Genomic DNA, 25,402 nt, shown 5'->3' on the forward strand with positions numbered 1-25,402 from the left:
CCGGGCTCATCGGGTTTGTTGACTCGTCGGAATTGTCAGAAGCGATAAACTTCCCCTTGCCTCTAACTTGGTTGAGGCAGTCGAAGGAGCGACACGCATAAACGCTTGATGATTTCCGCCTAATTCTGGCCGAGGGGGAAAGCGGCTTGTCCGTTACAGAAATTGTTAGAAGCGATAAACTTCCCCCTGCGTCTAACTTGACTGAACGACTTCGAGCGCTTCCGGATTCTCCAAGAGGCGATTGAAGGCTGCCAGCTCCTGCTTCGCCGCATACCCTCGGATAACGAGGCGGCGGATGCATCGGTCTTCTTTGCAGGGGATAGGAACGACGCAATTGTACCGGTCGTAGGTCTCGCGGTCGATATGATCCGACAGCGATGTTGGAGGGTCCGGAGCAGAAGGTCGTAAAACCCAATGTGATGTTCGGCGTGCTTGAGAGCACCAGCTAGGGAAACGAATAATTAGCGGTGTCCAAAAGGACAGCTAAAACATGGAGATGGCGTAGACGGAGTGGATCTTACCTGGATCGATATCGGCTGGGGGAAGAGATAGCCAAGGGGAAAAGATGGTAAAAAAGAGAGGGTAAAAAGGCGAGACAGGGAGCAAATGCAGTGTCGAAAACAGAGCGAGCCCGGAACTTCGGAAGTTCGGAGAGGTCTAGAGTTTTCTAGATATGTGAGAATGGGCATAACGCCTTGGAGTTTGTGTTTAGCAGAGCTTGCCTTGGAGGAGAGCGATGGAACTGCGGCTTGATATCACCGCAATTGCCAAATGAGGAGCGAGCGAGGGCAGGCGAGAACTTCTTCAAGACTATCAAGAGATCGAGGAGACTGTGATGCGCGTTAGAATTTCCAAACAACTGTATGTCTCGAGACCAATGAGGGACGTATGGGCCTCCTACCGTTCTATGCGCGATGGCGAGGTTGGGAGTGGATGAGGGGATGGTGAAGGGATGGCAACGGGTTGTGAGAATGAGAGGAGAGGAAGAAGTAGGGCTACCGGGCTGTAGTTTGAATCCACAGTTCTGATTGGCCGCGCGTGAAGTTCGGTCTGTGATGTCAGAACACATCGTTTGGTCTTTCTTCATGGAGAGATCCGGAGACGTCACGTAATCACGTGCTCACGCGTCGGGTTTATGGCTGAGGCTTCCGCGGTGCAAGCGGCCTGATGTGTTACTTAGCGGGATAATCCATCGGGGTTCTTTGTTCGTCGTTCTCTCCTAATGGAATGTATTTCTTTTGATCACTTCCTGTGCGCCGTTACCGTCATGCGTTCCCCCTCGACGCTTCACTCGTCCCCGATGCCAGGCGCCCCGGTTCAATGATCGTTGCCGCATGCCTAAATGTGCACGCCTACGCCCAAGTTCTCCCACCAAATACCCCCAGGTGCTCCCAGAAAATTCCCTGCTCCAGTAGGACCGCATAAGGCCCTGTTCTTCCTGGGCCGATATACCAGTACCTCCACAAGAAGGATGGCATACCCAAACGTGTGAGCGTCATCAAAGATGGTCTCTAGAACAATGGCCTTGGTGCGAGCTCAACAACTTTGAGTGGTGGATAAGAGAAGCCGGGGTAGCTCATGGATGGAACTGTGTGTTGGTTGGGGGCCTGTGCGGTGGCTGGTCGTTCTCTTTTAGGATTATTTAAACCCCATTCACGCTACTCTCCCTTCATTCCGTTGGCATATTGCAGAGCCCCTCCCTCGAGTAATCTAGATTCTTATCCGCCCAGTATTATCCACTCACTTTTTGTCCGCAGTTCACGCATTACTGGCACAATATGACAGGGCATCTCTACCAGCGCCTGCAGCCCGAACTGCAGATCTGTGTTCTGGAACTTTTGAGCCAAGGCGACCTTGCCAATGTTTGTCTCGTGAGCAGAGAGTTTTACAATCTGGCCAACAAAATCCTGTATAAAACCATCGATTTAGCATGCCATTATCCGGAGCCGACCTGGAAGAAGACTGGCGGAATCGAGACCAGTGGCCCGGCACCACCATGGAAAGGGCCCGGCGACCAGGGCTTCAAGCGCTTGTCCCATTACCTTAGCTCCGCAACAGGAGTTGTCGAAGCCGTCGGGGATTGCTTCCCGGCCGATTTGTACGAGAGGCAATTCTTTTTAATACGCACGCTTGTAAAGTTGAATCCAGCCCTCGGCCACCACGTCAGGCAGCTGAGATGGACTGCCGGCGTCCCCATGTCTGACGAAACTCAGGAGAGATGGTGCGAACCTTTAGACGAGTTAGACACGGATACTAAAATGACCAAGCAAGAAATTGAGCAGTGCAGGCCATGGCTTGATTTTCCTTGGTGCAACGGTATGAGCCAACTGGTTACTATACATCCTCCTTGTATGTTCTAGTGCTGTGCGCTCATACAATACTCTAACCTCCAGATCTTCTGTGGATGGCATTTTCAGCCATGACCAACGTGGAGCTGGTTGACATTGCCTTCGCCTGTGAGGAGAGCAGAGAGAGGGCAATACCGCCGCGTCTCTTTTCGACAGTCAAATCTCTAAGGATAGGCGGCATTGCATCAAGACGGCTCATTAAATCTCTCCTGGAATCCACCGGTCAAGACACACTCCGAAGCCTCCATCTGGCCAACCTGAACGAGTTTGCAGAGCTTAAAGGTGTCGACTCGGATACGCCCTTTGATGTTATGCGCAAACTCAATCGCACGACTCCACAAGATGGGATTCCCGGGCCGATGCGAACTCATTTATGGCCGTTCTTGGGAAAATGGAAAGGCCTCGAGGTTCTCACAGTGGATACCGTTGCAGAGTCGGTCACGATCACCGAGGACATGATGAGAGGTCGTTTCAGCCCTGGCTGGTATGATTCGAAGGAGGACGAAAGATATAGAGAAATAGCGGATTTCGTCGCGGCGATGGCGCCCGGTTTGCGGTATTTTAGATTCCAGCAAAGTGTGACAAATGTCCAATGGCTCGATGGGTGGTACAGACCACACACGCAACGATGCGGCGCCAGGCACCCATTTTCGGGGCAACTAGGAAGGCGTGCTATGGATGAGAGATTCTGTCGGTACATTCTCCCCACAATCTTAAAAAGTGCTTGGGACCGCCTGCAGCGGATGGAGATTCTCGGTGTCGCCGGGTTCTCGACCGTCTCATCCTCGAGACAAGTGATCAATCACGCTCTCGATGAGGTTACAACGGCCAGTATCGCAGCCGCCATCAGACCCGACGTCTCACTTGCAATTGAGCCATACGCAACCAGGCCATTCTGGCTTCCGCGTTCTGAAGTTAGCACGACGGGGTTGGATTTTTTCGGAGATGGTGAAGACAATGAAGACGATGAAGACGATGAAGACGATGAGCAGGAGGAGCCTGGTGAAGAGAGTAGTACTTTTGATCTGATGGAGTGGCTATGCCGAAAGTCTCTATCGAGAACTGCAGAATAAGTCAAGTTGATGCCGGCGATGGTCATTTCATGTATGCGTTAACTGAAATTCGAGCCCAGGGTATAGAGCCCAGAAGTAGCGCAGCGGCTAGAGAGCTATGGTGCTGCACTTACTACAATAACCTCCGATGAATTTACCAATGATCTCATTATCTGCGGGAAAACGAGGAGGAAATCGATCTACGGATTTTATCATGTGCCATTGTGATCTGAATTTCTCTATGTGCTCTAGTCCCAACTTCGACAGAGTGTGACTGAACGAGAGGATTCGTTGAGGTATCAGAACTTATATTATACCAAGAGGTCGGTGGAACGGAATGTTGCTGAAGAAGGGACAGGTTTCGTGGGAGGAAAGAATGATGCTGGACTTGGTTTGACAAGCATAATGCCAGCTGGCAGCAGAAACACTGGCCGCCAGAAAGAAAATACAAAGTACCTGTTCGCTGACTCATCGACTTCGAAACAATTTGAACAATCAAGAGATGAAGATGTGGGGTGAAGTCGATGAGCCGCAGTTGGAGGGCTGAGGAGCACTCGAACGATTCCTCGTCCCAGACAGCAGAAGTAGATTAAATTTGACCAACGAGTGACCGAAGCGAGATTTCCCTTGCGATGAAGTACACATACTTATACATCCGACTGTCCCGGACGCGACGTGAGCCCTAATATCAAAGTTAGCATAGATCCGAAGAAAACAACAAGACACTCAAAACATACATCCGTCGGTTTCCTCGTTCACCAAAGTCTCGACCTTGCATTTGTTGGCCTCGGACATGTCTTGCTTAGTAATAGACCCACATCCATCGTAGAAACATTCAGACTTGTCCATGGCGCGCTGGAGCGCATCGCCCTTCCAGCCGAAGAGGTAGTCGGCTACGCTCAAATACATTAGTATAGAATAATAGAATCAAACTCGTGGTTCAACGGACCGTGAGTGCCGAAGGCGCTACCTTCGAAGCTCCATACGAAGGGGTTGGGAGTTCCTGCCGGCCACATGCTGTTGAACTGTCGAGTATCCCAGACAGTCTCGTATGTGACTTGGGGCATGCGGACGGGATGGGATGCCGGGCACGGGGGAGCATTAGTAAAACCGCCACGGTCCATAGTGTTAAACATGTGAGACTGGTGGTCAGGGCTGTCAAGGTTCTTGCCGTCCCAGCATCTAAAAAAAGGTTAGCATAAGTTGCTCTTTTGTGTTGTGGTGGAATCGGTTACTGACGCGGGGAAGTGGTGGACCGCGAAGATGCCGGCCGGGCATGGCCTGTCGGGGAAGTCGGCCAGCTCGGGACCTCTGTTAATCAGAGTCTGAAGGCAGTTGTAACGCAATCCGACGGCGGACCTGGCTGCAGCAGGGTCGTTGGCGCCGGGGTTTCCAACTGTCATACGGAAGCCCTGGGAGACAGAGGAGGTTAGAATTATGTAGGCGAGTGATACCACCGCAATAAGAGGCACTCACTGGAGGGAAAGCCTTGATAGGCTGCCTGTTCAGTGCATCAGTATTGAAATCGAACTGAGTGTAGTAGACGGTGATCCCGCCGGTCGTCCCCGGAGCCAGGGCGGCGTTATTCGTGACCGGCACGCGATGATAGGAACCGTTCGTAGGGTGCTTGAAATAAAGGACGGCAGTCCAGTAATTGCTAAAGTCTTCGCTCATCTGGCACGTAGTGCAGGTGCCCCTGTCTCCGATATCAGCGCCCATGGAGGCGTTGAAGGCATTTCCACCAACGATATGGTGAAGATGGGACGAAGGGACCGCGCCAGGCTCGACGATGGGGTCGAGTCGCTGGATAGTCAGCGTCGAGCATCCGAAGCGCAGACCTGCCTTGGCAGGGGCGACGAGGGCGAGGGCGAGAGCGGTGGCTGAGAAAGGCTTCATCTCGGCTACGGGTTGGCTTCGATGGTAGAGATGTGCACAAGGAGGCGAGGAAGAGGAAGCGGACCTGCATCGGAGTGGAGACGGGCTCTTAATACTTTCTACGGTTCCAGCGGTTCCTGTTGTGTAAGTGCCGTGTGGTCATTGTCCCGATTTGTAGATGCCGGGGCGAACATGACCATCCAAATCTATTTCGCGTAGATTAAATGAGATAACAGTAAATAAGAAACGAGCTATAGTAGAAAAATGATCCTGAATGCGGTCCAATCCAGCCTCTACCAATACCCTCCCTGTCATATAAATTTAATCAGTGCGGGTATTCGGCTCAGCGCAACCCCGCCCTATAATTTATATTGTATATATTTATTGTCGGAGAATTGCTGCCCACCACTCCAGCGGGACCCAAGATTTCGATTTGTTTCAGCCACGGCACTCAGCCTGGCCAATAACGGGTAGTAGAGATCTGAGCGGGACGGCCAGTCGCCAACCATACTGGGACTGGTCGCGGAGGACCGGACCTGGGGGCATTCTGCCGAGCAACACACCAACAAGCCCATCTCCAGACGGCAGCTAAATTGGATTTGCGAATGGGAGTTTACGGACGAGGATGCTGCGGCTATAACAGAGAAAGTTGATGGTTTCATGCTCGATGTGTTGTTCTTCTGCCATCATCTTCAACGCTTCTGGGGCGCTGCGAGGCTCATGGGCTCCCATAATTAACAGTCCCTCAGATTCATTAATATTGCAATTAAGGAATCTTTGAAAGCTACAGCGTAGAGTGTGCCTTTGATATCAGACACCACAGACATCGGCAGTCCGTCTGCCTCTCGGGAGAGGGAAAGAACCAAGGGTCGTGGGCGACGTCGAGATTTGTCAGCCTACCCGATGCCCCATCGCGTCAACTGGAAGGAACAGACAAGGGTGTATGGAACTACCAGCTCGTGGCAAGGTACGCCAAGAAAGGCCGCGGTTGAGCTGGTCAGTCCCTAGCGTATCACAGACCCCACTCCGGGTTTCTCGTCTTGGTCTTTTCCTTCCCGGCTCTTGGCATTGCAACTGCGAAGTATGGAGTACATTCGGCCGACCTCCCTTCCAGAATATGGTGGTGGGAGCGCTACCTTATAATACCGACCAGATAATCGTGTTAACGCCGTCCCTAGATGGCGGCTGTTGGAGTGGCGCAGCACCCTTAGGGTCTTTGTAGAAGCCCATCAGATAATGATAGGAAGGTAGCATAGCATTGAACGCTGCTGTCCTCTCTCGGAGGGTCTGTTTTTTCCTCCTTCAAATTCCATTGATCCCTGCTGCAGAGCCTTCTTTTGTAGGTTCGAGTGGGCCGATTGTGACAATCCATTAGACATCTTCCTCTAATACAAAGGCCAGATATATGATTGCGTCGATTACCATGTCCAATCGTCGTAGTGCTAAGCTGGCGATCAATTGGGTTTGTTATTTTGCTACCGCTCCCTTCTTGACGGCTGGTGGTGGTGGGTCGCCCCTGCCACATGTGAGATCAGTTTCAAAGGAGATGGTACAGGAGATGTAGCCTTTTTATTTACCTGTAAGAGACTTCTAAAACTTAAGGTGACCTAACGCTTGCCCTAAGTTGTCCTACGGCGCTGGCATGTCTTTCCTCACTGCCCCGATCTTCAAGTGGAAGCCGCTATCAGACCGGGATATAGAAACCTATACAAAACTTTCGACAGTGGCAACGACGTCCCTCCTATCGGGATCGCGCTCACGCCGAGGGACGCTCGGGATGGTCGTCTACCGTACTACAACGGCATGTTGATGAGGGATGGATGTTCCAGGAAACGAATCTTGGACCGGGTACCCAGCACACGGCAAGACGGGCCAATTCCCAGTAATCGGCCTACCGCATAGAATGAGGGGAATATGTGAGTGGTACCCGCTTCATTTGCACTTTGAGCCATCGCCATATCGGCATGTCCGCTACTTGAAGAGTGGGCTGTGAAAGGGCTGGCAGATGCACATGAGTACTAGAAGAAAAAGAATTTTACAAGAATATAATCGAGAATGGACATATATATTGGGCTCCGGAGAGAGACGTTTCTTGGCGAGAGAAAGTTGAGTGTCGAAAAGGTGGAATGGCTGAACTGGCCAAGAAGAAAGAGTGAGGCATCAGACCATTAGACTACCATCATCTTACAAAAACGCAACTAATTATCAGCTATATATTGCAAGAGTGGCCCTGCTATTTAGCGTAAATTCCCATTCGTCCTCACAGGGAATGGAGGTATTCTCTGGCCTCTCGATCGCCATGTGCAAATGCACAATTTGGCGCACCGTTCATAATCCCTGTATGCGACACAGACAAAGTTCAATGAGTCCGTGCCCCTACCTCAGTCATCTTTACTGCACTTTATATTGTATGTAGGACAATGGCGCTCTGCGCGGTTGCTCAAGACGGAACAGTCGACCCTAAATTGCACTCCACCGAGTGCTTTGGCTGCGACGGTACTGGTGGAAACGGTACTGGAAACGGATGGTGGTGATACAAGTCTGCCGTCCTATCCGCTGCGTATGCTAGTTCACGAATCACCGGACAAGACTGCCATTTACGGCTGCTAATTTCCAGCTTGTCTGATTCGAGCTTCTTGCAGCAGGGGCGCACTCACCGAAAACCACATAATCGATCCATTACGGCTGTGCTTCTGCGTGACACTTGCAGAATGAAAATGCAGGAACAAAAGGGCAGCATTTCACTTCCCAGGAGAAGCACGGGGGTGGTTTCACGATGTCTGACTGGTTGCAGAGACTACTTACTGGTTGTCCCCAAAGGGCAGTGTAATTTCGCGTCTAATGCTACCCTACGGTGTAACGCATAACCCATGAATCCGGCTTCTCACTCTTATCCCTTCTTCCATCCCAATACGACTGGAAGGTAGGCTAGCTATCCTCATTATGCTTTTTCAAAACTCTCACAACCTGGTGAGTATGAGAGTCCTGGGATAGGACAACATCACACAAGAATGTCTTCGACAGCGGCAGCGCCTCACGCGCTAACAACACCTTTTGTTCCACCGCAAAACTGTTCCGACCAATTCGTTACGACTAGCTTCGAGTCAAGCTTCTATTGGCACAGCGGTTCGAATACCACCGTTAGCATTCTTGCCTCCGGTCCAGCTGACTATCGGTTTGCTGCTTGCCAGCCTCCGGGATGGGACCAGGGCACGTCCTCCTTCCATTTCAGCCCAGCTGTCTGCCCCAGCGGATGGACGGCGTATGATCTCGCGCCCAGGTTTCCGGCCGTCATATCACCTGCGACTTCTCAAAGGACTGTCTGGACTGCACATTGTTGCTCGAGGTACATTCCGTTCTATCCCGGCATTTTGGATCTTTCAAATCTACCTTGGCGAGGATGTCCTTAATTGCTAATCATGTATTTTTTCATGGATCAGTGGGTTTAGTTTTTCTTACATCACCGGCTTGCCGATTTACGGCATCTCAACCTCTGCATGCTTTAAGGACATTTCCGTGGATTCCACACCTTCAGCCCAAACTGAAAGCCAGCACTTTCCCAACGGTTTGGAAGTACACAACGCCTGGCACATCTCGTGGGAAACCACTGATATTACCACTCTCAGCCCGCCCCCGCCACAGTTTTCCTGCATAACTTCATCATTAAGTTCGTGGGTGCCTGGTGAGACGGTTGATCCAAAAGTGCTAGGAGTATGCGATGGGAGTAAGGACGGGCTATCGCATGCAGACATGCGCGGGTATTTCTTCCTAGTTATTGGACTTCCGTTGATCGGTTCTCTGGTGGTGGGGTTGTGCTGTGCAGCGTGGTGCCGTAAAAACCATAAACGCAGTGGGGCTCGGAGGGCCATGGTAGGGCCGACGGTAAGGGAGAATCCGGCTCCCGGTCACACATAGGCCCCGATTACAGCTTCAAGCATCACGGACGACCTTTGCTCCAGATCGAAGGGAACAAACCAGGGGAGCCAGGACGACTACACTCATGGGAAGAGGCGTTGCGGTGTTTTTGGTTTATTTATTTGACATTACATGGGGCATAACAGCTGTCCTTGGCCGAGTAATTGAAGAAGGGCTTCATTCGGGAAGATCTAATATTATTATCATCCGGGCTGCCGCAACTGAGGACCTTATCAAGGCCCAAGTGTATGTAAACTGCAGCAGAAAGGGGAATCCGCGGTATCGAGGCACGAGCCATCCAACCACCCGACAGAAACACCAGCCACGGGTAAAGCTTGTCGGAGCCAAAGAATTATGGGCGGTAATCACTCTGGTGAAATGGTGATTGCACCAAGCGCACAGCTTGGGAGGAGAAACAGCTATAGAAGCCACGATCCTACCATGATCGCCAATGGCTTGTCTTTCAATTAGGCCTACTTTCAATACTCTTCAGTAGTCAATTAATTCAGCTACAACTACGCGCCTACAGGACACTTGAATACACACTTCTCTCTATACTGTGAATACTGTATCACGGCACAGGGCGGCCACGACACGGCAGTACCCCGGTAGGCCGGGTGGGGTGCCGGAACAGCCACAGAACACGGGAGCGAGCCAGCACGAAATGGCAATTGGCACTATACTTGGAACAGCATGAAGGAAACGACAGGAACTAGAGTATACCTGTAGAGTTGAGGAGAATCCTTTCCTAGCTGGAGAATGAGCAAACTAGTGGGATTGGTGCCTAACAGGTTGGTGGGAAACCAATCGGAGCTCTACATAGGAGACAAGTAGGAAACTAGGTGAGCTGAGGGAGAAGCAGAGAGGGCTTAGTATCCACCATCGCTACGATGTTTAAGCCCCATACCTACCGTGGTGTCTAAGTAGGAGTTAAGCTAGTCTTCCTTTCTTAGTCTCCTGACTATGAAGTAAACTTTGACTCGAGCATCCGCTCAACATGGATTGCTGCGCGATATTATGGCCTATGAGCTTTAGCTGCTAGAAGGCGCCGACATACGACTCGTAACACTTCGGGCTAATTAATGGAATACGACCCAAATGCTGCATCACTAATCTACTGTAGTCTGGAACAGGCAGGCCTAATCTCGACTTCGATGATGCCGGTTCGAAAAATTCTCGGACCAGACTGGCACCTGTGTCCATATGTACGAGCCTTATGGGTCGGGACAATAGCCACTTGTATGGAACTGGGAACTGAATAGTATAACATGAAGGGGCTCCCATTTATTCGTCATTACCTCCTCTCATGGAGCGCGATCCATCTGGAGAAATTGTGCGAGGGAGGGAAATTTTGTCTCAATACTACTTGATTATGATAGTCGAGCTGCTCCGTACAAAACGGCCCATATCTGTCCTTGTAGCGAACGTTCCAACACGGGTATAATAGGATCCGTGGCACAGAAGCGCAAGTCCCCAGGTGTTTTCCTTTCCCTGGAACATCATATACTTGGATAAAACCGTAGGGAGCAGGTAGACTTGGCCAAAGTCGACCGTGACCACCTCAGCGACTATGTCTGGGTAGAAAGAAAACCAATCCTCGCTGTCAGGATCCACTCGGCCTATTGGCTTCGGCCATATCCTCCAGGTGGATCTACCAAAATGATCCTTCCCTGGGGTGTCAACATGGGTGCATGGAAGAATGGCCCCTTCTAGCTCAAGGCTGCTGCCTGTTTGAACCTGACCTGTTTTGTGGACGTCCTCCGGATATGTCAGAATCTTGGGCCGTGCATTTTCAATGCATACGATCGGATCACGGCCAAGGTAATGCCCACTTCCCCAAAGATCCTTGCTGATTTCCCCTTCTACAGAGATCCAAGACCAAGATGGTCCCAGGTAGGAAGTTGGCCGCGCGGCCGCCTTCGGGTCCTTTGTGGTCCATAAAAGGTCGACCGCGAGGGATTCTTCCCACAAGCCGGCGGCATAAGTCAGACCGGAATGTTCCTTCACACGCTGTGCGATTGCGGATAGTGCAATCGCGCGGTCGGTAATGAATGTCAGATTTAACCTAGTATATTGCGCAATTATGGATAACCACTGTTGGCTGAAGTCTACCCACGGTTTCTGGCCTTGGGATGGACTGCACACGCGTATGGAAGTGTCTAGGATGGTTTTGAAGAGTCCTCGCGCGGGAACAAATTGCTGAGTAGTCTGATCATGAATTGCCTTGTTCTGATATCGAGAGTTAGAAGAAGGGCTAACTATGGCTGTAGGCCTTCCGTCCAGAGAGCGGTCGGGAACTTGACCGGTAGGAACCTGTTCGGACGCCTCACCCTTTCGACAGCTCCACACGATGCCGTCCTCAAGAAAGAAGACCACACTCGGCGAGAGAACCATTTCCTGGAAGACCCAGCCGCGGGAGAGCAGAGCAGATTTTCTCACTGCATTAACCTTGTTCCGTGATACGTTCCAGGGCGGGACGACATGGAAGTCCGTCCCCGATATTCCCGCCGGGATGTGGCAAGCTGACTGGAGAGCGCTATCACGAGCGCTAAAACACCCGCCGAAAGGATCCTTCGCTGCCGCCGCAGCGATTGTCACGTATGCATTCTCATATACCGACGCCATGCGAGAGGCTTCCGTTCTCCAGTCCGAGGGTGAATCTTGAATAATGCACAGAGAGTCGATCCAGACGTATTCGAGGCCTAAGTTCCGCGTGATGGATATGGCATCCTGAAAATTGCGAGGGAGGTCTTTGAACCTGATGCCGGACTTGAATTGCGAAAGTGTTTGGTGCGTCAACTTGGGGATCGTCGTCGCGCCGCCCCAGCAATGGCTCAGAGTTGTATATCGTGGGTTTTCCTTCTGTGAATCAGGGCAGTGAAGGGAAACCGACTGCGGATCGACGAGATCAAGCTTAAGTAGGCGTGTCGGAACAAAGATTGAGCCATTTACACGCTGATTACAACTTGGATGACTGAGACGACACTCGCTAACCCAAGATTCGACGAGTCGTTGATGAGAATCAGACCGTGTCGAATTTGATTCTCTGAAGTTCAGGTCACCGCCGTCAGGGATTATCAAGGTCTGGAAGACTGGCGCAGGTTTGGCTTCTCCTGGTGGCTCATTCGACGGCTGCAAGATCATCATCCCCAAGTTTCTTTCCGGAAGACGCGGGTACAACGAGATTTGGATGAAGGGCGTAGTATCTGATGTTGAAGAAATGTATCCCTGGACAAGGATGCAGAAGTGGCACCCTTCGTTCACCCCGTCCTTCATATCCCGGACCGCTAGAGAGTAGAGATCAACCACGCCTTCTTCGCCGGTTTGGGTTGGGAGCTGATCCTCGGGAACGTATTGGGCGTGGATCATTGCGGAGTTTTTCGTCATGTGCTGACTGGTAGTGAGCACTTGGAAGCCGGTTCGGCATCGCGTGCAAAGATGGCTTAAGCTCATGATGGACTGGATATCGAATATCGATTTCCCGCTTCAGGACTCAGAATTTACGTATCTTCAGATCAATCCGGCCTCTAGCTGCCCAGGGGTGAGGGAGCGGATACTCCGAGTTAGGATAGTTATTGTCGAGTTAACATTACGAAGTAAGGGGGAGTACGAAGTCCGTCGTCTGCTTCAGGGGAGGGGAGAAGCGGAATACCAGCACTCGGCTTATTGGGAATCTAGGATTGATTATTATCGCTGGCCGCCCACGGTCCCAGTCCTGTTGATCGGCCTCGTGAGGAGGAATTTCCGCCTCGGCTTCTGGCCACGCCCAGCGCCACCAGTCATGTGACACGGTAAATTATCGCATGAATTTTCCAGACTTCGTTTACTCCCAGCCACTTCGCATCCAGAGCGAGGGTTATACCTGCACCTATTGACGAAGCGAGCGCCCTGGAGGCCATCTGCTGATGACCTGGGACGACTTTCAACATCCTAAACTGCGGTGCTTCTCTTTCCGGGACGTGAAGCCAATAATCGATTGGCTTGAGTACCCTGGCCATGCGAGAGAAAGAGCCGAGCATTGGTGGCACTTTGCATGCAAATCTAATCTTGACGAGCCTAATTTACCGCCCGCGATCATTGGTATTAATAGATGGAAAGGATGAAAACGAATTTACGTCCGGTACGGTTCCATGGATATCTCCGCTCCGGTCCCATTCTCGATATTACATTCAACATAGCCTATGTCCGACTTGGGCATTGATTCGTAGACCAAACTCGAATGCGTGCCATCTGCGTCATGAATAAATGATCAAGGTTATTGCTGTGTAACAATATCGTAGTATAGATAATGTGGTATACGACCGAATATAAACGAGAGAATTCCTTTTCAGGCCCGGTGGGGATCGTGGGATGCAATCAAAATCTCGTCACTTCTCATTCTCTAGCTTTCACTGGCATAGAAATATCCGCACACATCCAGCCGCTCGCTACTAGACCATCATAATCCTTTTCCAGTTGACCCACAAGAAAAGAAAAAAAAAAAAAAAAGAAAAAAAAGTGAAACAGGATAATAATCCACCATGTTTGCTTGGCGTGGCAATCGACTTTACCTCTTCGGCCTCATTCTGTTTTCATATCTCCAGAACGGAGTAGCCCAGGAAGAATCATACCTAGAACCAGCCGAGACCGCAACCGAAGACTGTCCTGCCTATCCGGATTTCGGCGGGTCAGCGGTCCAGCTCTTTATGGGAACACAGACCCTTCTCCCTTTCCCTGGGGTTGCGGACCGAACCGTAGTGTTGACCATACTCACCTTCGTCACATGGATAATCGAGCCAGCAACAGCGGCGACCTATCCGCACCAGGTGGTTCATACGGCAGTGGACCAATACATCAGCCTGGGTACTATCTACCAAGAGAGCGAATGCCCCTCCGCATTCCTGACAGAAGGTGGAAACGCGACCCATTACACAACGTTTACCGCCTTCGAATCCGAGTCCACGTACATGACTGCCGCCTCAAGCCGTGCTTCAGATATGCCTTGCTCAGGCACTGAGGAGGAGTTCGAGCCGGAGGACGAGTGTACCGAGCTTGGTGCTTACACGGGATGTTTGGGCCAGTGTCAGGAGTCCGACGGCGTTCTCTTGTGTCCGCAAAATCCTCTGAACCACTACCAAATGGGCATCGGAAGGGTGTGTTGGTTGGCGAATAACACGGGCCATGCACTTTTCAAACCATGTCTTGACGGCGATATTCCAGCGGGATGTGTGCCCGGAGAAGGGCGTATCGAGAAGTACAACCCGTATAAATGGATATAGGCTTGCTTGCATGACGCCTGGTTGAGGCGGTGAGGATTTCAGGACTGCTATTACACCACCAGAAATGCCCTGAGTGTGGAGAGGTCGTACACCCGTCACGATGAAGATGGGCATCTCAATAAAAGTATTATGGCATGCTTTACCATTCTCAATCTCGTATAATGTGATTGTATTGGCAGTCAAGTTCTTTGCAAGGGGTATATTTCTTCAGTATCTCAAGCAAAACTACGAGACGTTTGAGTCCATTTCTCCAACTCCGGCCTCGCCCATCGAATCATCCACCCGGATTCTAGAGCTTCCGCAGCAGTTAGTCTATCGGCTGGATTAAAGGCCAACATATGACGAAGCAGATCGAGGAAAGCTTTCTTCTCTTCATCATCCATCATATCCATTTTGTCCCTTAATCGTGGCTGCTGGATGTTAGGTTGGAATAAAGTTTCAAGGCTAGGGTAGACATAACGGCCACCCTTCCGCCGTCCCGCGTCGTCGAAATATGCGTGGCGGGCCTCCCATTTCGCATCCCAGGTCAGCGGCAAAGGCCCTAGTATATCGACTAGTTGAGAAATGACATCGTCGCATGTTGCCAGAGTGGCGTCGATAATGGGCCGCGGCCCGACAATTGACCAGATCGCGCAGGCAAGAGACCAGATGTCGGACGGGTAAGAGAAGGGCTGCTCCGGTTCGAGAAGGACCTCAGGAGGTGTGACGGGGAGGGGGGCGTGGCACTGCTCTCCTATGCGAGACTCCAGTGAGGGCTTGAAGGCCTCGCCGAAATCGCTAAGAGTTATCCTAGCTTCGGCGGGCGAGAGGTCTCTGGCGCGCTTCCCAAGCCACATTGGAGTGACTCCGTAGGGAGTGACATTCGACGATAGCGGTTGGCCGTCGAGTCGGATGACGGGGGCTGTTTGTGGCGGTCCAAAATGTTGGGAGAGCTGACAAGGTGTGTAGCCGTCGAAACTCGATGGTAGCCGTATCAAAACATTGCCGAGGTGGATATCTGGGAGCTGGATTAGGCGGTTGTTTGTCGAAGATACGGTAACGGGTCACAACTTTAGCCCCTTACCTCCATGTATATATCCCCTAGAATGAACGAACTTGACTGCCGAAACAAGCTGCGCAGCTATGGTACGAGCCGTCTCCAGAGGGAAGAGCGTCGAAGCGCAGGCATCCGATACACTGCTTCGAGCAGGTGCCGTCGTGTAGGCCTGGTGGGTACCATTCGGGCCTTTGATGGTGAACTGATCTAGGATTACCGGGATGGGAATCTCCCTGCAGTCATCGGTACTGGAGGGTGGCCCAGAGATATCCTGGAGGATTGCCGCTTTAGGCGCCATCGAATCTGCCGTGGAGATCTTTAAAGAGAGGTATGTTCTCCGTCGATCGTCGCGTGCGAGCCATATTGTACTGTTGGAGCCGAAACCAAGCTTGTTGATGATTCTGTAACGATCATGAATGACGTCGCCGATTATGACAGGGTGGAAGCCTCCAGGCCGATAGTTGTCGAGGCTTTCAACACCATCCATCCACTCATACCGGAAAATCGGGCCGTGGGTTGGAACTGATGATCTGGGCTGGGAAGAAAATGGCCGCTTTGTCTGTCGAAGAACTGGGGCGCACTTTTGATTTGCAGATGGCCGGGAACCCTTACGCAGTATCACGCTGAATGATATAAGTATTGGCCGCGAGGAGGGATTCATGCTGGCCCCTCGGGGAGGTGGATGAATACGGAAACATTCGTGTTTAATTTCCGTCGCTGAACGTGAAGTAGAACAACAATTGACCAATCCGTTTTGATGACAAAGCACCAGTGGGACATCAGCCCAGACTCGAGCAGCTTTGAGCTCTTGCCGGCCTTGCCAGCCATCTTCAAGACCGCGATGATGGCAAGGAGACTTATGTAACTATCCGCTTCCTGCACCCAGGAAAAGAAGGGCGGCTTTTCGTTCCACAGTTTTACCTCGATATCAGAACGGGTTCTACGGGGAGAGGATGGATGAAGAACACAGCCAGGCCAAAAAGCAATGACCGAATCAGTACTGGACCTGCCATCTGGAGGTTAGGTTGGTATAATTCCGCTTTCACTTCTACTTACAGACAGAGACGATAGTAAGTCACTCAAAGAACAGACTCTTTAACACTTAATATAGAATCATTTGCGTACATGTGGCTTTCCTTGCCTGAAGGGTTGGGTTCCACTTCCACTCATCTCATCTCTTCCCCTAGCTCCTCACCGTTTTCGCTGTTAATATCATACTACCTTTCTCTTCATACGTTGTTCCCCATGTGCTATCCTCAAAAACAACAGCCTCTAACGTAGTAACCTCCGTTCCTCCTTCTGTCCACTCAATCAAGGCCATGAGCGCATCGCGCTGAGTTGTGTTGAATCTGTCGGCAGGGATCGGATTATCCGTCACCTTGAAACTGCTGCCGGGTATTCCATCAACGCCGATGAACCAGGGACTCAAGGACGGGTCCCCGACCGCGCAGTGCTCCATGCCCGGCACCTCAAAGTACTTGATGTTCTCGACTACTTTGGAGGCTTCGTCGAAATACTTGAACGTATGGGGCCCCGGAACGAAGCTGTCTATCATGCCCGTGTACATGAGAATCTTGCCCCCGTATCCTACCAGATTAATAGGGGTTGCCTCCGATTTCCCCACCCTTTCGTTCCATGCTCGAGCCGCCTGGATATATTCGAGGCCGTCGCCCCACGCCAATCCGCCCTCGCGAAGAAGTGCGCTAAACCCATCGTGGATGGTCCACGCGAAGAGTAGCGATGTTCTGTCGATGAAGATATTGAAGTACGGGGCTGCTGTAATATCGTAACCTTCGTATAATACATTGCTGGGGTCCTCAGGGTCCATCAGGCTGGATATCAACCCATTGAGAAGGTTCATTTCCGTTTCTGACCCGGCGTTCCACAGGATCGGGTCCTCTTGGAATCTCTTGCGACACGCCTCGGGTGTCTTGATTACAGGGTAGGTATTGTCTACCATATCAGCGCAGCCCTTGAAGACTGTTTCATTGATGAGAGCAACCTTCGTGCCTTCAATCCTATCCGGCGCGGGAGCGGCTTGGTTCAGCTGGTAAATGTACGCGCCCCAACTCTGGCGCTCCAATCAAGAGCCCGTCGAAGCTATCCAGATCCTCCTCGAGCTGCCTCAAGCCCTGTCTTCCGCCCGTAGAGCAACCGGCGTAGTAAGACCAGGCCGCATCTTCGCCGTAGAATTTGCCGACTACGGCCTTGGCGATCGGCACCGAGTACTTCATAGCTCTGTAGGCCCAGTCCTTCTGGACCTCGAGGCTTTGCATTCGATTGATGTCGCCCTCGTGGCCCGTATTGGTACTCATGACGGCAAAGCCGTGGCGCACACGCACGTACATGTTGTTGTAATTAATCTCGCCACTATAGCCGCCGTTGCCAACGGTGAGGAACCTTTGATTCCACTGTCCTTGATTTGGGAGGTACAATGCGAATCTGATGTCGTTTCCTGTACCCTGGGTTGCGCCGCTTTCCATGGGCTGGAAAACGACCTCGATAGCACAGGCGTCGGTGTATCGGCGGGCATCTAGGAAGGCTTTTCCGTTGGCTGCGTTGGTGGTGATGCGAAAAGAACCTGGACCTAGATCCATGGCTTTCTCTCTGAGACCAGCTCTTATCTCATCTTCTGTGATGCTGACGGCACATTCGTTTTGACGACGTTGGGAGGGACTTCGAGAAGAAGGTGCACTTGGCCTGGCCGTGACAGGGCCCAAGGTAAAGATGAAAAACAAAAGGTGAAGAAGCAATACGCACGCAGCCATTTTCTGGAATAGAGATACAGAGAAAATCGAGCTATACTGAAACTGGTCTTTTCCATCCAAACACCTCCATGCGGGACTGGGCCAGTTTATACCCAGCACCTTCGACCTTCTTGCGCCCTCTTTACTCCTTCCTCCTTCCTTCTGTCCATCGCTGGGTTTTTTGGGTGGTGATCATTGATCCTTCGATTCCTTCCCAGTCAGCTTGAGCTGCCACGAAGATCATTACAGGCCCATCTCTCGACCATTTTCGCTAACTCTCTCAATGCCTTTCAATTCTCCCCCGTCCAAAGTTGGGTGTGGTGGCGCAATGGAGATGCTGGCTGTGCTTCTGTGTAACTGGGGCTGAACCGGGGTCTGAATCCCACGAGTTTCATCCCAACGCTGGCGTGCGGCACAACACACAGTCGGAGGAATCCCGTCCCAGGAATTTTCTTCACTCGTCTTGCAGTAGCGAGGCGCGGTCCCCTGTCTTCGGGCCGTTGTCATGCAGAACCGGGGTGATCTTGCGGGTGAGCCAATGAAATTCTCTCTTTCGCTCAGTATCCACGGTACCGAAGTGCAGCTGATCCTTACGGAGGTGCTTGAGCATTGTGAACATTTGGATTAGGGCATCTCTTCTCGGGGATGAACTAAGAAGATCGTCACCGAGACTCCCCCCATCCTATTGGCAGAGTCTATTGGCAATTGATAATCGTGTATGTCCTGGCCTGCATCTCGAGGAAGACCACGGTCACCCATGCCGCTGATTTTTGGGGCTTCGCTCCCCGCGCATGCATGGTAATCGATCACGTCCAGGTATTTAACAGCTGCTGGCCCATCAAAGGATTTGCGGACAAAAGCATGGTGCGTGGCGTACGGAGATTGAAGAGAGCATAGGGTCTTCGTATCTAAAATTTAAGAGAGGAGAATCGAAACTGGATGGTCCATGCTAAATTTCCGAGATGGACATCAGACTGGGAACGAGTCCGACCACCAGACCACGTTGGTGTAAAGTCTTGAGCCCAAACCAAAATAGCCCAAATTTCAAAAAGGAGTAGAATTTATTAGTGAGGAATATGAATAGGAAATACCGAAGCACCGTCGCACCAATCACCATCATATTCTCTGTCAGACACAACTTCGAGTAATGAAGCACTTCACCACACATTCTCGTCGCCGTTTTAGTTTCCTGCGTCTGATTTAAATCTCCACGTCCTTCGTGATCCCCAGGACCTTGCCCAAGTCTCTATGTGCGCCCGCCCACGCCTTGGTGAAGACTTTCTCTACCCAAGGCCCCCTGGGCTTCAACCTGAATCGGAATCTCTTGGGCTCCGTCATGAACCCCACGACCACCATATCGTAAGGGTCAACGGCGTCCACCGCCTCAATATCATATGCCGTAATGGAATGCGAGGATGACGCTCGCTTGCGTCCTCTCAAGCAGAGGGTATGCAACCGAGATGTCGGCGACACCGTCACCGTCCGCAGTGCTGTCGATGGCGGACATGAGGTCGAAGAGGAGCTGATTCGACTCGAGCTCCATCAATGTCTGGTAGCGCGGTGCCGCGACAGGACCCAAGCTCGGCACGAGGATGCGGTGGTGTAGTTTCAGGTCCGCGCCATAGTCGTGCATGAGGGTCAACTTAGACTTGCCCGGCTGCTCGTCCGTGGTCCCTTTCCTTAACTTGCCTGTAACCTGAGACAACGACGACGCACTTCACCAAGTTCCCCACCTTCTTCTTCTACCTCCGCATCTTCCCAGTCCCTGTCCGTTATATCGTCGCCTGAGCCACCATCAGTGTCGTTGCGTCGTAGACGGTCGTTACAATATTAGCCGCTTCCCTCATCTGCCGGCCTCTCGCCTGCGTGCCGCTCCTCGGCCCGCTTGTCGGGTCCTCCAAATATCACACTCCTAACACCACGAACGCTGACCCCTACGCCAAATCTTCCTCCGCTAGCGGCGGTCACCGGTCGAACCGCTCGCATGGCGCCGTTGACGAGTTAGAAGACAATTCTAGCGAGTACTGTCTAGACGGGCTTACGGGAAACCTGCATACAGGGATACGCACTGATGGCTGTGGAAAAGGGGCGAGGGTGCATGATTGGCTTGCTTCAGACAAGAGCACAGAAAATAAGAATTAGACAAGCAGGCTATCGTCCTGCTAGATATTGTCTACTGCCTCTCCCGAAGGCATGGATGGAGCGGGGACTAGAAACAGTCGACTCATTTTACATAACTGAGGGATGCCAAAGCTTTGATTGAAAATCAAACTAGGAGCTGTGTCCGAACGCCAAACCTACTGCAGAGAATACGGCCCAACGCTCCTTCCCGTCAAGGGACATCGTGAAGAATGGACAGGGAGCAAGCCATCAAGTTTTAAAAAGCAGAGGACCTCCTTACTCAAGAACTAGAATAGGAAATACAGTCGGCGGCATATTTCTCCCCGACGCGAGATAAGATCCGGTGGCCTGGTTCATCTCGACGCCGACCTCCCTCCTTCATCACGGGGTTGTGTACTCCGTACAAACACTAAAGAAGGAAAAAAGGAAAAAATATATATCACGTCCCCGTTTCGAACGAACGACCTCCCCGAGCCAAATCCTAATTACTAAGTACCTTTTCTCGCCCTTTGTCCTGCGCAAAAGTACCCCACCCAAGGCTGCGCAACTTCAAAACTATCACAGCCTCACCAGCCAAATCGATTTCCAACACCACAACATCAAATTAAATAAACAAAATTAAACCGACTTTTTCAACTAGCCAAAAAAGAGTTCGGCCCCCGTCGGTTGGGCCTACATCTCTTGTCGTCGGGTTGTATCGCTCGCTTCGTTTCGATCGCTTCGGTTCGGTACATTGTCGTTGGATATGTTGAGAGAAGTTGAGTCATCACGGCTTTGTCCTGACTGTAACCAGCGCCCGCCGTTCGTCAACGATTACCGGGAGGCAATTTGGTCCCTATAACGTATACTCAGTCGCCCATCAGCATTTTCATCATTTTCAGCTGCCAGCCCATTTCAGGGCCATGAAATGGAAAGCATCATAGCACCCAGTGTTTATGCACGTTGATTACTTTTCTGTCACCTTCTTGATTGAAAATCGTACCTGACCCCGATTTTACAAACCCAACCACAATCGGGAGCGACTAGAGTGAGACGATCCCGTCGTAGAGGTACAGCATAGGAACAACCGGAGTCATTTCTACAATCCTAAGCTCTAACAAGATTCGCTTTTTCAGTGGAGAAAGCACAAGGACGAGATAGAGTCTCACGGTCTGCTCGAAGAGATGAAGCGAGATGAGGTGCGTAACTCTGACCTTCGATCAGGCTGACTTTCGTTGGCCACTAACCCAGTTGCCAGGGGAGCGACGTTAGGCATTCCTGAGTGCTAATATGCATTACGTTAGATCGGCCTGCGGTCGCCGCCGCCCCCTCATACGTATTGAGTCCGAGATTTTTCGCAAAGGCATCGAGAGAATAGAAAGAATCAGCCTTCCCGCCCAACATAGAGATTTGACCAGGAATTCCCAAGATACTTACGCCGATTTGCATTGACTCCTCGTTCAAGGCTTCCACGACGCCAGAAATGATAAAGCTTTACAACCCGGAACTTTTTACACTTATTTCCGAGTGTGTCCATTGCTTGAAAGGTCGCAACTCAGCCTCAGCCACCGCCATTTGCAGCTGCGCCGCACAGGTGCATCGCTTGGCAGTGGCAGTAATAATCCAGTCTAGAAGTCGGTCAGAAAGACAAGATCTCAGCTGAATGCAGTTATTTCCATGGTATGTAATTATCGAGGTAGGGCTGCTTCGCCACTTTGGACCTGCCTCCCCCACTTCTTTCTAGCTGAGGCGGTCCACCCCAACAAAGATCCCTCTTTTGAATGCCATGTATCCCTAGGCACAAAAGCACCCCTATCAGCGAACATCCCGATCACGACGATGTCCGCGGCGACCGCAGTACATAGCTCCGAGGCCGTCCGCGTCGAGAGCCCAACGCGGATATCATTCGAACCACCATCTAATACGAACGTATACTTGTCATGGGTAAACTGGGTTCCAGCTTTGTCACTTCCACGAGCGATGTGGATAGGGAATACCTGCGCTATACTTCAAACCTTCTGGAAGAATAGGGGCGCTTATTTCGATAGGAGCATTGTCATGCTCACCCTAATTCTGGCCTGCTTTGCTCTGTGGCCATCTTTCTCCGGGGCGGAAGACACGAGGAGGGCAACCGAGTTAGCGAGATGGACCGCGATCAAGGACTTTATTGAATTTTGTGAATCGGTAAGCTCAGGGAGATTTTGCGAGAGGGTTGGCGACACGCGCTAAGGCTTAACAGCATGATTCCGAACCGAAAGGATGCAACGAGACCGAACTTTTCCTCATCCCCCCTCCTATACTACGCCGAAAATTAACCTTGGGCGGCGAGAGCGAACTTGAGCTGCAGGGACTTCAGCTTACTCTATCCTTAGCTCAGTGTATTACCTTTCTAGCCTTCGATGTCCTAATTGCACATGGGGTTGTTATATTATTCAGACGGAGGGTTATTTGGTCGTTTTTCCCCAGATTTCGTCCGCAACTCCCCGGGCGGGGTCGGCGTTTGAATGCACGCCCTAGGACGGTGACCTCTCACAGCAATCCTATCCCGGAAGAGACCATATCTACTCCCCCGGCTGCGCGTCGCTTGCACGCGGCCACTACGTCACCCCAACGTTCCTCTAGCCCCTCCGAACCCGGATCGGCTAAAAAACGGAATATGGACCAGGGTTCCACGACCGCGATAGATACTCACGAAAACAAGGCGACTCGTCGCCGAAAGCCCAGCTTCAACCTCGAGAATCAGAGATTCGCATGCCCATTTTACAAGCACGACCCGTCTAAATTTATAGCCTGCCAACAGCGGGGATTCCCAGACGTCCGTAAGCTGAGGTGAGCTTGTGTTCCAATGCATTGCTCGCCAGGGTTGCTTATATACTTATCTACGCAAAAGGGACCACATCCTTCGTGTTCATACGATACGAGAGCACGTTTGTCCCCGGTGCGAGCTAGACTTCTTTAGTGAAAAGGAATTAACCGCTCATCTTGGAGCCGACGTGAAATGCGAAAGAGTCGGTCTCGTTCCGCGGCACGACATTGATAGGATCAAGAGATCCGTCCTTCCTAACCGTTCTAGGAAGGGCACTCCGGAGGAGAAGTGGAATGAGATCTACAGGGCTATCTTCCCAGACACTCCTGATGATGCCATGCCTTCACCCTGTAAGTAAACGCTGTACCAACCTACGGTGGATTTAGCGGATCTGTTCTGTCAATACTAATATTCAGGGCCAAGTGTCCGGGCTGAGGACGAAATTCTTAGTAGAACGTGGGTCTATGGTAGAACGATTGAAGAGCGTGTCGGACAACTCAGAGCGAAATCCGACTCTCCCTGAGCTGTTCAGCCCTGCTCAAGTAGGGCTCGGAAAGATCGAGAGTCCACATTAGAATCCTTATAGGCAATCGATCTTCTCAATAACCTCCAGACTGGTTGAAGGCACCCGCAGGCCCCGCGATTAATCCAAGGAGTTCCATCGATAACGATCAATTGTGACGAAGATTGCTATTACGAAAGTTGAAGAGAAATGCGAGACGGCCTAAATGAGGTATATTATCACCTTAAGCTAGAGGCAGATTACGTGGGGTTGGAATTTGAGGGCAATTGAGCGAGCATGCTTTTGAAAACGAGATGCATTTGAAGGAATCACACGAGCGCAGTGACCACGGCGTCAAGAGCAAGCGATACTATTATCGAGGACGGCACTGAATTGTATCCCTTCTCTATTTCAGCCGACGCTTGTCTCGGGGAGAAACTTCGCTAAGGCTGTCAACAGTTCCGAAAAGCCGGGTGCCATCATCCATCCAGCTTCACCCAGGGTGTCTCTTGAAACGGCAAATTACAGATAACAACAAACAAAGTCATTCCCACCGGGGCACACGGGGTCTAGCCTTTTCATATTAGCCACATTTTTGTAAACACCACGGCTAGAAAATAGGTACGCCACTGACCTGGGAGTGGAATCACGCATCTATCACTCCAAGCACAGAATGTACCTGCTCCCTGCTTAGGGCATGGAGAAACCTGACATCCCCAGACATTGGCTGGGTCGTTGGGACACGGCCAGTCGGGCGCCGACCCTTGGATGGCCACTCCGTGGTAGGTATTCGTACAGACGTTATGATCGAGGCAGATGCAGTTCGTTTCGCCCCAGAAGCTGGAACATCGACCGCCAATCCGGGCAAGGATCGGGATGGGAAGAGTGAAGAGGCAGAGGTAGTGAAATTTCATAGCTGTTGAATGGATTGTGCATGCTAAGGGAAGGGCCGTGTATGCCGTAGTCAGTAGGGTAATACTGCCGGGTTGGTATCTTGGGAATTGGGCCCAATCTATACCTATGGAGGCGGCACTGTCGACAGGATTCTAGACCGTTGAGACGATTTAAATTTGCGTCAGCTCGGAGCGCTCCATGTCCCCGGGCCACGAATTCTTACCACTGGTAAAGTGCGATGGCGTCCTGTAATGGACAGAGACATGCATACGACTCCGTTGAGAGGTCACCGCACGGCATGGGAAGGAAAAGACACAACGCCTGACTGCCATTGATATGAGCAGGCCAATTGCCAACCCATACACCCCATGCCCATTCTCTCAAAGTCGCACGACTTGTCTTTCCGCATTTAATGGTACATCATTGTTTTCCCGCTACGTGGGCTGTTGTATACGCTGTTATGCACTCTCGAATGAGATTGAAGGTTTCTAGCAGTCGACTGCAGACCGCCATGCAAGGAGGCGGTGCGTCGTTGAGAGATCGTCAACCTAGTACCGTAAGCAATCTGGGATGTGGACAGGATTGGACAAGCAATTGGGCAAGCTCTGCCCTATGAGCTAGTTTACTGATCCTTACATGAGAAGCTGTAGATCACTTGCTTGTTCCGATTTGCCGGCGCTTTCAATCATGCATAAAACTCCCTTCTTATTAACATTTCCTCTACGCTCTGTGGTACCCCAGACTATTTCCGGACCCTTTCTGTATCGCGGTGGTTTCCTATTGGGGAATATATCCGAAGGAGCTTTAAATAGTCGACGGGGTTGAATCATGATTAATGATCCATCCGAAAAGACATACGACGACACACG

General features: G+C 51.4%; 4 protein-coding genes and 2 pseudogenes across 4 annotated transcripts; 2 read left to right on the top strand and 4 right to left on the bottom strand.

Annotated features, from left to right (window-relative positions):
- Positions 1-1,778: 1,778 nt before the first annotated feature.
- On the top strand, positions 1,779-3,421 carry SAPIO_CDS4634 (uncharacterized protein; the record flags this gene model as incomplete). The annotated part of the gene is made up of 2 exons (XM_016787138.1): positions 1,779-2,316; positions 2,394-3,421. 2 exons carry the CDS (start codon positions 1,779-1,781, stop codon positions 3,419-3,421), a joined length of 1,566 nt encoding a protein of 521 aa, XP_016643247.1.
- A 626-nt stretch (positions 3,422-4,047) lies between these two features.
- Positions 4,048-5,296, bottom strand: SAPIO_CDS4635 (uncharacterized protein; the record flags this gene model as incomplete). The annotated part of the gene is made up of 5 exons (XM_016787139.1): positions 4,048-4,082; positions 4,138-4,293; positions 4,350-4,582; positions 4,640-4,812; positions 4,877-5,296. The coding sequence occupies 5 exons, from the start codon at positions 5,294-5,296 to the stop codon at positions 4,048-4,050; spliced, it is 1,017 nt and encodes a 338-aa protein (XP_016643248.1).
- Positions 5,297-10,552: 5,256 nt separating this feature from the next.
- Positions 10,553-12,559, bottom strand: SAPIO_CDS4636 (uncharacterized protein; the record flags this gene model as incomplete). Its single annotated transcript, XM_016787140.1, has 2 exons — positions 10,553-12,103; positions 12,185-12,559. 2 exons carry the CDS (start codon positions 12,557-12,559, stop codon positions 10,553-10,555), a joined length of 1,926 nt encoding a protein of 641 aa, XP_016643249.1.
- A 1,151-nt stretch (positions 12,560-13,710) lies between these two features.
- Positions 13,711-14,448, top strand: SAPIO_CDS4637 (annotated as a pseudogene; the record flags this gene model as incomplete).
- Positions 14,449-14,663: 215 nt separating this feature from the next.
- SAPIO_CDS4638 lies at positions 14,664-18,081 on the bottom strand (annotated as a pseudogene; the record flags this gene model as incomplete).
- A 1,350-nt stretch (positions 18,082-19,431) lies between these two features.
- SAPIO_CDS4639 (uncharacterized protein) lies at positions 19,432-19,864 on the bottom strand (the record flags this gene model as incomplete). The annotated part of the gene is made up of 2 exons (XM_016787141.1): positions 19,432-19,614; positions 19,688-19,864. The coding sequence occupies 2 exons, from the start codon at positions 19,862-19,864 to the stop codon at positions 19,432-19,434; spliced, it is 360 nt and encodes a 119-aa protein (XP_016643250.1).
- Between the last annotated feature and the right edge of the window lie 5,538 nt (positions 19,865-25,402).

Source organism: Scedosporium apiospermum (genome assembly GCF_000732125.1).
Source record: "Scedosporium apiospermum strain IHEM 14462 chromosome Unknown SEQ_SAPIO_0093, whole genome shotgun sequence".
Taxonomy (NCBI): Eukaryota; Fungi; Ascomycota; class Sordariomycetes; order Microascales; family Microascaceae; genus Scedosporium; species Scedosporium apiospermum.